Raw genomic sequence first — 13,858 nt, 5'->3', positions numbered from 1 at the left:
CATATTGGCAAGGCTACTTTTCTCCTCCAAGGATTTACATTTTTTTTTTCTTAAACGTACTCAACTTTGCCTTTTTGGATTTCACAAGCCCTCGGTGATGACATTGGGCATCAGCATTGGCAGACGACGTTGATGGCATTTCATGTTCTACAGTATGTCTTGACTAGTGGCAGCAGCTTCAGCACTCGGAGGAAGTGGTTCTTGTACTATTGGAGCCTCCATATTTGGTTCTCCATTATCTTTCTGGAGTACAGTCACACAGCAGCAGACACAGAAAAATGTAAAAGGATTATTATTAAGGAACTTAAGTCAGTAACCCTTATTGTCCAAATAAATTAGATTGATTATTTTGTAGCACCGATTATTTTGCAGCACCGGTGTGCACCCAGGTGAGGTGAGACTTGTAGTACCCTGTCCCAGCTAACAGTCACACAGCAGCAGACACAGAAAAATTGAAAAGGATTATTATTAAGGAATTGATACTTGTTTCCTAGCACGGCACCCGTCGTGGTTAATCGCATACCTTAAGTTAAGGTAACTTAAGGTATGCGATGGACGCGATTTTCTGTCAATTAACAGCCTTTATTGCCGGCAAGGATGAAATCGCGTTGATCGCGTCCATCGCATGCCATTATAATGGCATGCAATGCGACCGACGCGATCAATGCGATTTTACATAGGAATCAATGTTAAATTACCTGTCAATGTTAAAATCACTTTGATCGCGTCCATCGCATGCCCTTATAAAGGCATGCGATGAGATCGACGCGATTTTACATAGGGATCAATGATAAATGCCCCAATGGACCCAATTTATGGGTAATTTGTATGGGAAATGGCCCCCATTGTTAACGCCACCCCACTATTGACGCCAACGGCTGATCACAGTGGCGGCTTCTGTATGAGGGAACCCATACCTCCGAGTCCTAACTGTTCTGATGTTGGTGGGACAGTCCCATTTTTTAGGACACTGTCCTGCCGTACCACCCTTGGGCTTCAGTGTCCCGCATGGAGGTTTTTCTGTATCTACAGTAATTCACAGGAATCTGCTTCTTTAATTACTCACCGCATCTTGTCTTTTAGAGGCACTGCTTCATATATTTTTTGGTATTGGCAAAGCATGTGGTCTGTAGACTGCACAGCATGCTGGAATAAAATATCATATACCTGCAAAGTTAAACAAATCTGTTAAAGCAATAAAATGGGAAAACAAGGCAATGTGTGAAGTATTTTCAAGATTAAATATAGTAGTGCCTATAGAAGGTATAGGGGGGGAAACCAGGCACCTAATTGGGATTGTACAATATAATTTATACAATGACTATATACAAATGTCAAGTAGGTTTTTATATTTAAAATGTTTTTAATCAATAAAAATATAAAGATATGCACAAAATAAATAGAGATTTTACATAAAGACAGATATACATACAATTGATACCGACAAGAGGGGGAGAGGTGGGTATGGGAAACAAAGGATAATTCGGTATGTTTATAAAACAATATGCTCTTAGGCTTAAGTATAAAAAAAACATAGTAAGTACTTAGCTCAATAAAAGAAAAATAGTTTTCTGGAAGTCCTTAGGAACTAGGAGGCAGAGCACCAGTTCCAAGGCTAAGTAGCATAAAGGATTGGAGCAGGGGCGTAACTATAGCACCGCAGCCCCCGCAGGGGGCGCTGTGCATGTGGGGGCGCCGGGGGCTGCGGTGCTATAGTTAAACCCCCCCTCAATCCCCCGCAGACTTACCTATCGCGCTGGTCCCGGCGGCTCCGTTCTTCTGCTGAGGACCACCACAAAATGGCCGCCCCCATATAGCACACAGTTCTCTGAAACTGTCTGCTGTATGGGGGCGGCCATTTTCTGGTGGTCCTCAGCAGAAGAACGGAGCCGCCGGGACCAGCGCGATAGGTAAGGCTGTGGGGGATTGAGGGGGGGTTTGCATGGGCGGCGGGGTAGGGGTGCTCGGCGGGGCGGCGGGGTAGGAGTGCTCGGCGGGGCGGCGACGGGGGGGGGGCGGCGGCTACGCCACTGGATTGGAGGATGGCCCCAACGCGTTTCGTCCACTTATGGACTTCTTCAAGGGGAGCAGAGTAGTCTCACCTGTGCTACTGTGAGCAAAAGTCCTGAATGCTGTAGATGTATTGGAGTGTCCTGCCAGTAAGAGATTGACAAGGAGGTCACGCCGATTGAAGCGGTCAGCGCATCTCTCATCTGTGCTGCCGATGGCTGGTGGTCATAAGGTGCGGCAGCGTGTCTCTCTGTCGTGTCGTTCACTCCTGCCGGCGTTCTCCTGAAAGACTTCAAGCTGCGGCTATAATGGCTGGGTGTGTTGTCGCCGTATTTGCGGTTGAAAAGTATTGGTAAGTAAAAAGTTTCCATTTGGTTATTGTGTATGCGTGTTCATTCATGGTGTTTATTAATACTTTTTATTAGCGCAGTATCTCCACCTTTTAGGTAATTGCATATAAAATTATTACTATAGCTTCTGCCACATAATGAGGTTTAAGGGACAGAGCGGAGGAGCTGCTGCATATGCCATGCCCAGTGGAAGCAGCTTCTTCCAGGGGCGTAACTAGCACCACCTGGACCCCATAGCAAAATTTTAAAAGCCCACCCCCCAATTATCACTACAATGCCCCTCATAGAGGAGAGATAGACATAAGATGGAGGGGAAGGTTGTGAGAGTGGAGGGAGGGGGGGGGGGGGGAGAGCAGGAGAGAAAGAAAGATAGAGAAAGAAAGCGAAGAAATAAACAAAGAGGGTACTTTTGTAGTAGCCGGGCGCCCACTAAGCAATTTGCTTAGTGGGCTATTCTGCGTAGGAAAATTGCATCGCATCGCATGGGCCATTTAAGGGCCGTGCGATGCGATGCGACTTTCCTATGTAATGTATTCACTGCTCTCTTAGCCCCAGGGGAGGGTGTAAGATGCCATTACTTTAGCTGTACAGTAATATCATTGTATGGCATACAATGAGGTTTTATGCACACCCCCACTATCCACGCCACCCCGAAGTGTGGCGAGCACAGTGGGGCGGCGGTACGTGTCCTCCGACCTTTTCATACCACCACTATCCACATCGTCGTGGACAGTGGCGTAAGTTCGTCCCAGTTGCCCGGAGGCAAGATGTGTATTGTCTGTCCCCCCCCCCATACACACACAAAACCTTATATAAAGTACAGTATATACTGTATATTCTGTATGTCTGTTATGAAATATAACAGGCATATATACAGTATATGTATAGAGAGAGAGATAGAACACATATTTCAGAACTCCGAAGTGATATAAATGGCTTTCAATTAATGGATTTAAAATTGCAGGGGAGGAGAGGTGCCCCCTTGAGAGCAGGAGCCCGGCGGCAGATGACTCCATTGCCTCCCAGAGTTCTGCCTCTGGTCGTGGAGTTGATTTTATATAGTGTGGTGAGCGCAGCGAGCCCCGCGAGGGGACATGGAATACATGTAAAGTAATCCGCCCCACGCTTTGGGATCGGTGGCTCGCTGCGCTCGCAACACTATATAGAATCAACTCCACGCCGACGTGGATAGTGGGAGTATGAAAAGGTCAGAGGGCACGTTTCACCGCTGCTCGCCACGCTTCGGGGTGGCATGGATAGTGGGGGGTGACTAAAACCTCATTGTATAATGTCATACAATGACATTATTGTATAGCTAATGTAATGGCATTGTACACCCTATAAAATCACATGCAATCGCATGATATTTTGCGGGAGGTGCGATGCGATCCCCCGGGGCTAAGAGAGCAGTGAATACATTACATAGGAAAATCACATTGCATTGCATGGCCCTTAAAATGGCCCATGCGATGCGATGAAATTTTCCTAAGTTAACGTACGTTAACGACAGAAAAGAGGTATGAGAGAGTTTCGACGGGGGGGGGGGGGGGGGGGGGGGGGGGGCAGGAGCGAGAGTAAGAAAGAGGAGATAGAAAGTTAAAGAGGAGAGAGAGGATAGAGGGAAGGGGGTGAGAGGTGGGGGTGAGCACAGGAGAGAGAGAAAGGGAGGAGAGAGAGAGGATAGATAGAGGGGAAGGGGGTGAGAGGTGAGGGGTGAGAGCAGGAGAGAGAGAGGATAGATGGAGGGGAAGGGGGTGAGAGGTGAGGGGTGAGAGCAGGAGAGAGAGAAAGAGAGGAGAGAGAGAGGATAGATGGAGGGGAAGGAGGTGAGGGGTGAGAGCAGGAGAGAGAGAAAGAGAGGAGAGAGAGAGGATAGATGGAGGGGAAGGAGGAGTTGGGGGGTGAGAGCAGGAGTTAGAGAAGATAGATGGATGGATGGGAAGGGGGTGAGAGGCGAGGGGTGAGAGTAGGAGAGAGAGAAATAGAGGCACGATAGAGAAGTTGGACGGAGGGGAAGGTGGTGAGAGGCGGGGGAGAGAAAGAGAAGAGAGAGAGAAGTTAGAAGGGATGGCCATCAGGGCAGTCACCATTGATGCTTATGGCGATTCTGCAACCAGCCATTGATACTTAAAAACTATGTGATGGACAACTATTGATAGTTTTAGCTATCGATGGTCATCCATTCTCTTTGTGACTGACTGGCCCATAGGCCAATCAGAATGTGGGAGCGGTGCTTCCGGGTTGTCGGGGGACTGAGTAATGCTCAGTGTCCCGGCATCTTGACAAGAAAAGAAACATTGTTTCTGCTGTGCCATTGATTTAGTAAAACCATCTGATTCTCCCCCATCGATGATTTTGAATCATCAAAAGTCAATGGCCATCCCTAGAAGGGAGCAGGAGAGAGAGAAAAATAAAGAGATAAGAGACATGGTGGGGGGGGGGGGGGGGGGGGGGAGGAGGGAAGAGTGCGAGACCGTCTGGGGTCAGAGGGAGAGGGGAAGTGGTGGGCAGAGACCTTTATCACTATATACCTCCTAATCACATCCCCTCACCCCATTAACTAAAGCCCCCCCCCCCAATAAGTATAATAATGTACCACCAGAATTTGGGGAGGGCACCCTCAGTAGCGGTATCACTGTGTAGGAGACTGAGCTGCGTGCAAAAGACAATCTCCTCTCTGACTGCTCCTCTCAGTCGCTGTAGGGGCAGCCCGTCTCCCAGAGTTGTCTTTTGCACACAGCTCGGTCTCCCATACAGTGACAGCACCAGCTGCAGCACAGGGCTTGCAAGTTTTGTGGGAGGGCTGGTCAATAAATCTTCGAGCGTGGCAGCTTCAGATAGGGGAGCGAGGAAAGGAGGCTGGATCATCAGGACTGTCCTCCTCTTTATTGTGCAGAACATTGCCTGCTGGTGGCGGTGGGGGCACGGGATGGTACCATCGACACTGGTAACTGCTGCTGTTCCCAGATTTATTTAAAAAAAAACAGGGTGCAGAGGATTGCCTGCTGGGTCGAGGGCCATAGCAACTGCACCCCCCTCTATAGTTACGCCACTGGCTTCTTCTACAAAGTTTTCAGTGTATGGACCAATGTTTACATTAATGTTAGTGAGTGGGGATTTGCCCAGCAGGGGGGTGCGTTTTGCGGGGCCGTGTTTACCTGCTTGCTAGGCAGCGAATATACGCTGCCTGGAGAGCAGGCCTGAATCACACCCTAAGTGACTTTGGATAGAAAAATGACCCCAAGCACTGACCCCATTGGCAAAGAGCATTAACCCCTGGCAATGATCATTAACCCCTGGCAATGAGCACTGACCCATTTGTTGAAGGTATAGGTTTTGGGAATTCTATAATATAGGGCGCTTGGGTGGAAAAAAAACAATTGCTTTTACCCGTTTGCTGGTAAAAAAATACACAATTTATTCACAACTTAAAAATAGTCGACATAAAAAATTAAAAGCCAGAAGAAAAAAGAAGAGGTCTTTGTTGCATAGGATATTGTCCGTTTTTTAGCCACTGAAATGGACAAATTGTGAGGGAGAACGGGGTAGGAAATATAAGATGTTTAGAAATAGTACCTCTACTCTACTGATTGTCTCCGGCGGAGTCCTGAGTTTTCAATCACACTATGTGTCTGCAGCCGTGGACCCGGCTTCCAGCCAGCAGGGTATGTTCTAATTCCTCAGAGTATTTTTCCGCTTTTAGTGGAGTTTGAATCAGCATGAAAGTAAATCCTTGTTGATGAAGAGTTTTGAAGGACTGTTTCCATATAAACGAAGTGAAGGTTTAAAAGTATAGGTGACCACGTCCACCTGTAACCCGCCAACGTGTTTCAATCTACTATGAGATCTTTATCAAGGCTCAGGTGGAGGTGGTCACGTGGTCACCTTTATACTACTGCTAGGTAGTTATTCTGGATGCATGTTGCCGTTTGCCGGGGTTCTCTAAAAGGAACATTGTCTTTTCACATTAGTACTGCCTCTCCGTCCCAGATGATCGCCGATATTGTGCTGGTATGTCCAATTTAGGTGTAGGAGAATATTATTTTCCCCAATCTGCGTTGTTGGCTTCAATTTTAAAGGCAGAGGTGGCTGGACACAATCATTTCACATAAACCACTTCAACTCGAAGTCCCCATTCATCCCATGGGGACCTAGAGTTTTAAGTTCATGTATCCAGCGCATCTCTGCCTGTGCTAGGGCAATCTCGACGTTATTTTTACGCCAATTCCCCTTTACTTGTTCTATAATTTTAAAGCTGACTATATCCTTTACAGAACATTGATGTTTATGTTTGAAGTGGGCTGACATGCAGTGATTTTCTACCCCGTTTTTTATATTTCGGAGATGTTCTCCCAGGCGTATCTTAAGTGCTCTGCTGGTTTTACCAACATATTGTTGTTCGCATTTGCATTGGATTAGGTATATAACATTATTGCTGTTACAGGTTGCAAAGTTCTTGATTCTATATTCCTTTTTGGTGGTACACGATGTAAATGACTCTATTTTACTGCCCTCTTTACTAGGGCAGTTCCTGCATGCTATGCAGAGTCCGCATCGGTAGAAACCCCTTGATTTTATATTTGGACCTGCATTTTTTGGTGGCTTTGCACTGTTAACCAGATGCTTGCTGATGTTGGGTGCTTTTTTGTAAATTATTGTCGGCTTTTCTGGTAAGATTTTTTTCAGGATGGGATCAGACATTAGTACTTTCCAATGACCCTTTATTACTCTTTCTATGTCTCTAAATTTATCATTATAAGTAGTGACAAAAGAGCAAGAAAAATCTCGTTTTTTATTTTTGTTTGCATCTTTTTTCCTTTTTCCTGTCAGGAGATCTTGTCTCTCAATCTGATTAACCTTCTCTAGAGCGTTCTCAAGATCCTCCTCTTTATATCCTTTATTTGTAAACTTTTCTTTCATCTGAATTACTTGTCTCTCATATACATTTTTATTAGAGCAGTTTCTTTTGATTCGTTGAAATTGGCTAGTGGGAATTGACGCTAGCCAATTAGGATGATGGCTACTGTCTACTCTAATCATAGAGTTGGTATCTGTAGGTTTTTGGAAATTTTTCGTGCATAGTTTACCCTCCTCAATATATATTGTAAGGTCTAAAAAGTTTACTGTATTTTCATTTATGTCTAAAGTGAGTAAAATGCCAAAATCATTAAGATTTAGCTCTTCGCAAAAAGTATTGAGTTTCTCCCTCCCTCCTCGCCACACCATCAGGACGTCATCTATATAGCGATGGTAGGACACGAAACCCGTACCGAGCCTGCCCCATATATACTCCTCCCAAAAATTCATGAAAATAATTGCGAAGCTCGGTGCGAATTTCGTGCCCATCGCTGTCCCCGCCCGCTGTAGGAAGAAGCCATCCTTAAAGAAAAAAATATTGTTTTTCAAAATGAACTCTATCCCCTCCAGGATGAATTCCTGTGTATTATTAGGTATGTTCTCCTGCGTTACAAAGAATTTGATAGCTTCAATCCCCTTGTCGTGTGCAATAATTGTATACAGTGACCCTACGTCTCCTGTCACCAAAAGGTCACCCGCCTCCCATTTGACTTTTTCTATCTCTAGGAGGGTTTGTGTGGTGTCTTTTAAAAAGGATTTCCCCTTTTGGGGGATAGGTTGGAGAAAAAGATCGATAATTTGTGAGAGATTCGATGTAATTGCCAATATACCTGCGACAATGGGTCTTAGGGGGGGGATCTTCAGCCTTCTTATGGACTTTTGGTAGTCCATAAAGCCCCGGTATAGTTGGGTCCTCTATTTTAAGGAAATCTCTCTCTTTCTCGGAGATAGGCCTTTTGTCCAGTGTTTGTCTACTAATTCAAAAATATTATTTTTAATGCTTTCAGTGGGATCCTTCCGCAGTGGTAAATATGTGCTGGTATCATTTAATAATTCCAGTACTTTCTTTTCATATTTGTCGGTGTCCATTACCACTATCCCGCCGCCTTTGTCGGCGGGTTTAATGGTAATGGACTCATTTTCCTTGAGGGCCTTCAGAGCTATTTTTTCGACTTTGGTCATATTGTTGCTTCTATTTTTTGTATTTTTCGGTTTGTTGCACAATTTTTCAATATCCTCTGATACTAATTTTCCAAAAGTCTCCAAAAAACATCCCCTACTATGGGTAGGGTTGAATGTAGACTTCCTTTTAAATTTTCCTCTGCCATCCTGTCACATCCTGCTCGATCTCCTCACTGTTTGCATTCTCCTTATGAAAAAATTTCTTTAGGGAAACCTTTCTCAAGAATTTTTGGGTGTCAACATAAAGGTTGAAAGATTTAGGGTCATTTGAAGGGGCAAATTTCAGACCCTTATGTAGAACTCTTTGCTCCATTTCTGTCAGAATGTGTGTACTAATATTGAAGATTTTTGTCTCCTCAAAAGTTATCACTTTTTCTGTCCTTATTGGATTCTTAGTCTGGGAATTTTTATATATTTATACTGACCCATTTGTTGTATGCAGCAGCTTGATTGTACGATGGATTGTGTGCACATTGTGTGTACAAAAATCACCATTTCTGCCAGAGAGTTCAAGGGAAATATGGACACAATCACGATTTTGATCAGTTCTTTCTAAAGCAGAGGTGTCAAACTCAAATTCATCGGGGGCCGCATCAGCAGTTTGGTCACCCTCAAAGGGTTGTATCTGTAGGTCCCCCTGTATAATTATAATGCCATGACACCACAGGCTGCTCCCCTGTATAATATAAAATGAATGCCATGACACCACAGGCTGCTCCCCCTGTATAATAATAATGCCATGACACCACAGACTGCTCCCCCTGTATAATATAATAAAAGCAATGCCATGACACATAAATGATTATACAGGAGGAGCAGCCTGTGGTGTCATGGCATTATTATTATTATACACGGGGACACCTCAGGAAACAGCAGATATATATATATATTTTTTATTGTGAGTGTGATCCTCACACTCGTAGCCGTGGAGGCCGGCGGCCATGTTTCTGTAGCCACATACATATGTGCCTACAGGAACATGGCCGCCGACAGTGGAGGAACAGGTAAGGCGGCCGCGGTGGGGTGGGTGAGAGGAGGTGGCCTAGGCAGGAGCTGGAGACACACTGCCCTGCATGCTATCTCCTTGCGCGGGACACATGACGAGGTCTGGCGGGCCGGATTTGGCCCGCGGGCCTTGTGTTTGACACCCGTGTTCTAAAGAATACTCATAACACAAAAGTATTTCTAATATGGATTAATGGACAATGCATTACAATTACCTCTCTCATTAATGCTGATAGGTCTTCTGACAGATCACCAAATTCAATATCTGTGTAAGGATGGAAAGCATGAATAGCAAGGCAGCCGTTGGCCTTGAGCACTCTAGCTGCTTCATGGGCAAATTTATCAACCTCGAACCAATGAGCAGCGAGACCGGCATTGACTAAGTCCACGGAGGCATCTTCCAGGGGTAACGCCTCAGCTTGGCCAACCCTAGAGAGATGAGATCATTTGTGATGGCATTGAGGTGACCTTGTTTTGCTATAGCTTACTACGGTATATCTGGATGGTTGAATGCCACTGTGATACTCACATGTAGGACACATTCTCCGCTAAAGTGTATCTTCTGGCCAAATGTATTTGAGATTCACTGGTGTCTATTCCCAGAACCTTCTTGAAGTGAGGAGCTAGAGGCAAAGTGTACCGGCCTGTTCCACAGCCAACATCCAGTGCCATATCAGGAGACTGCCCTTTCTGCTATGGAGAGGGACAGAACACAGTTAGGGAATATTTGCTGATCTGCACGTGTGGTACATTTCTATATTTTGGGGGTTATTCAGATAGATAGCAGCCACCCACCCATTGGTGCTGGAGATGAGGGTCCGTGTAGTTAATGCCAAAAGAGCTTTGGATGCTGCAGTCTGCTGTAGCAGCCAGGAAGAAAAAAATCCTGGGTACAGCACTAGACATCTGCAGATGCTGTGGGCCTATTTTCGAGGTTTATTTGCAACTATTGTATGCTGATTTTTAAATAAATAAGTTAAAAAGTACTTTTTTATTATTTAATGTAGCATATTTTAACATTTTTCATGCATATTTCAAGCTTTGTATGTTGCATATAATCCTGTCTCTAGTGATCAGAATAATCACTGCATTTTGGGCTTGATTCTGGTTCATTCGCAAAAGCTAATTCTCTCTCTAAAGGACAAAACCATGTGCGCGGCAGATGGGGCAGATGTAACATGCACACATCTGTGACTGCATTTGTTAGAACTGCTAAATAATTATTCTGTAGAGAAACAAAATAAATAGCAAGAATAATGTCACTGTATTAATTGCAAAATGTGCACAAAACATTTACGTTGTGTCTATGGGGCAGATGTATAAAGCCTGGCAAAGAGATAAAGCGGAGAAATAGCGGAAGGAGATAAAGCACCAGCCAATCAACTTCCAACTGTCATATTTCAAACACAGCTGATTGGCTGGTGGTTTATCTCCTTCCAATTTTTCTCCACTTTATCTCTTCGCCAGGCGTAATACATCTGCCCCAATATGCCTTATATATTTACCTCACACATATTATATATGTATAGAACTGGAGTACTCTTCGTGGGATGCGGTCATTTGGTCTACAGCATGATGGTCGACAGTCATTAGGTCGACATCATTAGGTCGACATGGGAAAATGTTGACATGGGTCTAGGTCGTCATAGGAAAATGTCGACATGGATCTAGGTCGAAAGGTCATTAATTCGACAGGTTGTTAGTTTGACGGGTCATTAGTTCGACAATGTCTAGGTCGACAGTCAAAAGGTCTACATCTGTTTTTTTACAGTTTTTTGAGCCGACAAGTGCTGACAGGTGGTATTTCATGCCCTACCATCCACGAGGGTGTGGTGGGAGAATAAAATAGTGTGCCGAGCGCAGCGCGAGCGGATACGGTGCACTTGAAACTGTATCCATGTCAACTGTGTTGACATTTAGGTAAAAAAACTGTGAAAAGACCCAGGTCGACCTTAATGACTTGTCGAACTAACGACCCGTCGAACTAATGTCCTTTCGACCTAGAACCATGTCAACCTTTTCCCATGTCGACCCAGACCCATGTCGACCTAATGGTGTCGACCTAAAGGCTGTCGACCATCATGCTGTAGACCAAATGATCCCAACCCCTTTTCGTGTGGAGTGTACACACGGCACAATATGGGCTATATCGTCAAATTGATAGCAAGTTAGTGCAAACCGCACCATGTCTGCCCGATCCCGATGCAGTCCCAGTGCACGGCCCCACTGCGTCAGCACCGGAAGTGGAAACAGACTGTTCAGCACATCTCGGAACGAGAGCCCAATGCAGCTTTGGGCACACTATTATATTCTCCCTCTTTGTCTACTGGGTTGCTAAACTAAGAACGAGTCGGTTAAAGAACAAAAAACATCAAAAACTCACGTCAACCTTTTTCCATGTCGACCTTTTCAGTGTTGACATCTTGGTTGTGTCAAACTTTTGACCATGTCAACCTAATGCATGTTAACCAATAGTGGTCAACCTTTTGACTGTATACCTAGACACTGTCGACCTAATGATTGAATACCCCCTTTAACATGGTAGTTAGGATATGATTAACTGGTACTTTATCTCTCACCATTTTATCACTCTCCAAGGCTTGGTACTGACTCTCGTAACAGCAGCTTGACTGGATTTTTCTGTAGCCAGATCTCTCTTTCTTCATTGTACGGAGGTGCACTCTCCCAGGGGCGCTGACAGGTTGGCCGGGCCCCAGTAACATGAATGAGGCATGGCTATTGGGAGGGGTGTAACTATCAGGAGGGGTGTGGTCATGTCCTGTGAGGAAATAAAAACCTAAGTTGTGCAGGCAGGCGCTGGTGGGAGTATGGGTGTGATAGCACACCTGCATAGGGAAAGAGTTGGCTGCCACTGCCTCTCTCCCCAGCGCAGCACTAAGTTGAGTGTGCTTGGCTGGGTAGAGAGGCTGTGCTGCAGAATTGCTCTCATCTCTATCCCCACTGCCCGACTCCTTGCAAGGAGGCGCCACTGCACTCTCCACCAGTGGTGCAAGTAGAAATTTTCTCTTAATGGTACTGATTGTGCGCGATGTACACGTGTACGACAAATGGCTGTAGCCATGTGTCATGAGGGGACGTGGGCACGTGACACTAGGGGAGTGGCCACCTTACACAGCCCCTTCTTTAGCCCTCAACTGCCCCCTAAACCAGTATGGCTCTTAAAACCCCTGCCCCCCAAATTTACAGCCAAACCCAGTTTGACTGTGATGTCGGCTATGTTACCGTTCCAGAAAGGCCGGGAGCTTCAGGCATCTGTCACGTGTGTTGCCACTCCATCTGTGACACCCGCGTCCTCCCTGGTTGCCATACCCAGGACATGACTCACCCTTCAGCAAGCAGCAGCCACAGCAGCGTCCCGCACACACACCTCCTCGGAGCGGGACAGCATTGATGGAGGCGGTGAGTCCAGATTCTGGAAGTACAGACTGTGCATGTTTGTCTATACTGGAATGCAGAGGGGTCACCAGCGTTGGTGTCACCCGGTATAGTAATTCATGGCTTCACCAACCCCCCATGAAAATTTTGAAGTGGGGGGTTTTGAAAAGTGAAGGCTGTAGTTATGCGCATGCTCTGGAAAATGGGGTGTGGGCACTCAAAATGTATAATATAGAATATTTTATTCCAATGAGTCATATCGCATAAATATGCATGTATAAATATAAATGCAATTAGTAATATTCACCGGCAATACTTACTTTGCTGTTCACATAAGATAAAATCAAATCCATTATTTTGTTGGAGACTGGGATCATGAACTTCTGATAGACTGAGGAGAATTCCTTCTTTGTGAATAACTGACTCGCCATGTTCCTCGGATTTGCTTGAGAATTACAGATCAGACTCTGCGAAATTAATTAAACAAAAAAAAAATGGTGTAAATTTTATATACATTCATATATTATCATTATTATTATTATTCAGTTAGAGTGTAAGCTCTCACTACAATTTTTTTGACCAATTTTGTTGAAAGACATTTCCATTGAACCCAGTGTTCTGGACGAAAGATGTTGACAAAAGATGTTGACGACAGACGAACGACGAATAATGATGCGTATACCGGCCAGTAGTTCATCAAGATTGTTCGTCAACTGTGCATGCTGCTCAATTTGGATATCTTTCAAAAAGAGCATATAAACTGTAGCTAGATCTTTCGTCTTTTGTCCGTCATCAATATCTTTCATCAAGAGGACAGGGAAAGAAAAGATTTGTCGTGGTGTGGCGCACCTATTAGAGAGAGTTAATATTAAAACATAACCTTTATTTATTCAATTAATAAAGCAAGCGAAAAAATATTAAAAGAAAACACACACACATATATATATATATATATAAGCAAGCAAGGGGTCCGGCACTCAGGCTGTAGAAATTCAGCTGCTTAGGTGCGCTTCTATCCCTCAAGGAGAAGTATAGTGTGAACAAGCAGAAGTCACTCT

At 44.8% G+C, this 13,858-nt stretch overlaps 1 protein-coding gene across 1 annotated transcript; it reads right to left on the bottom strand.

Annotated features, from left to right (window-relative positions):
* Nucleotides 1-6,464: 6,464 nt before the first annotated feature.
* On the bottom strand, nucleotides 6,465-13,231 carry LOC146021307 (putative methyltransferase DDB_G0268948). The gene is made up of 4 exons (XM_083155101.1): nucleotides 13,121-13,231; nucleotides 9,934-10,097; nucleotides 9,620-9,833; nucleotides 6,465-6,626 (listed from the first exon to the last, which is right to left on the bottom strand). The coding sequence occupies exons 1-4, from the start codon at nucleotides 13,229-13,231 to the stop codon at nucleotides 6,465-6,467; spliced, it is 651 nt and encodes a 216-aa protein (XP_083011227.1).
* Between the last annotated feature and the right edge of the window lie 627 nt (nucleotides 13,232-13,858).

The sequence above is a fragment of the Crinia signifera genome, chromosome 7 (assembly GCF_055691185.1).
Source record: "Crinia signifera chromosome 7, ASM5569118v1, whole genome shotgun sequence".
In the NCBI taxonomy this organism is placed as follows: domain Eukaryota; kingdom Metazoa; phylum Chordata; class Amphibia; order Anura; family Myobatrachidae; genus Crinia; species Crinia signifera.
This window is presented reverse-complemented; position numbering and strand designations above follow the sequence as displayed.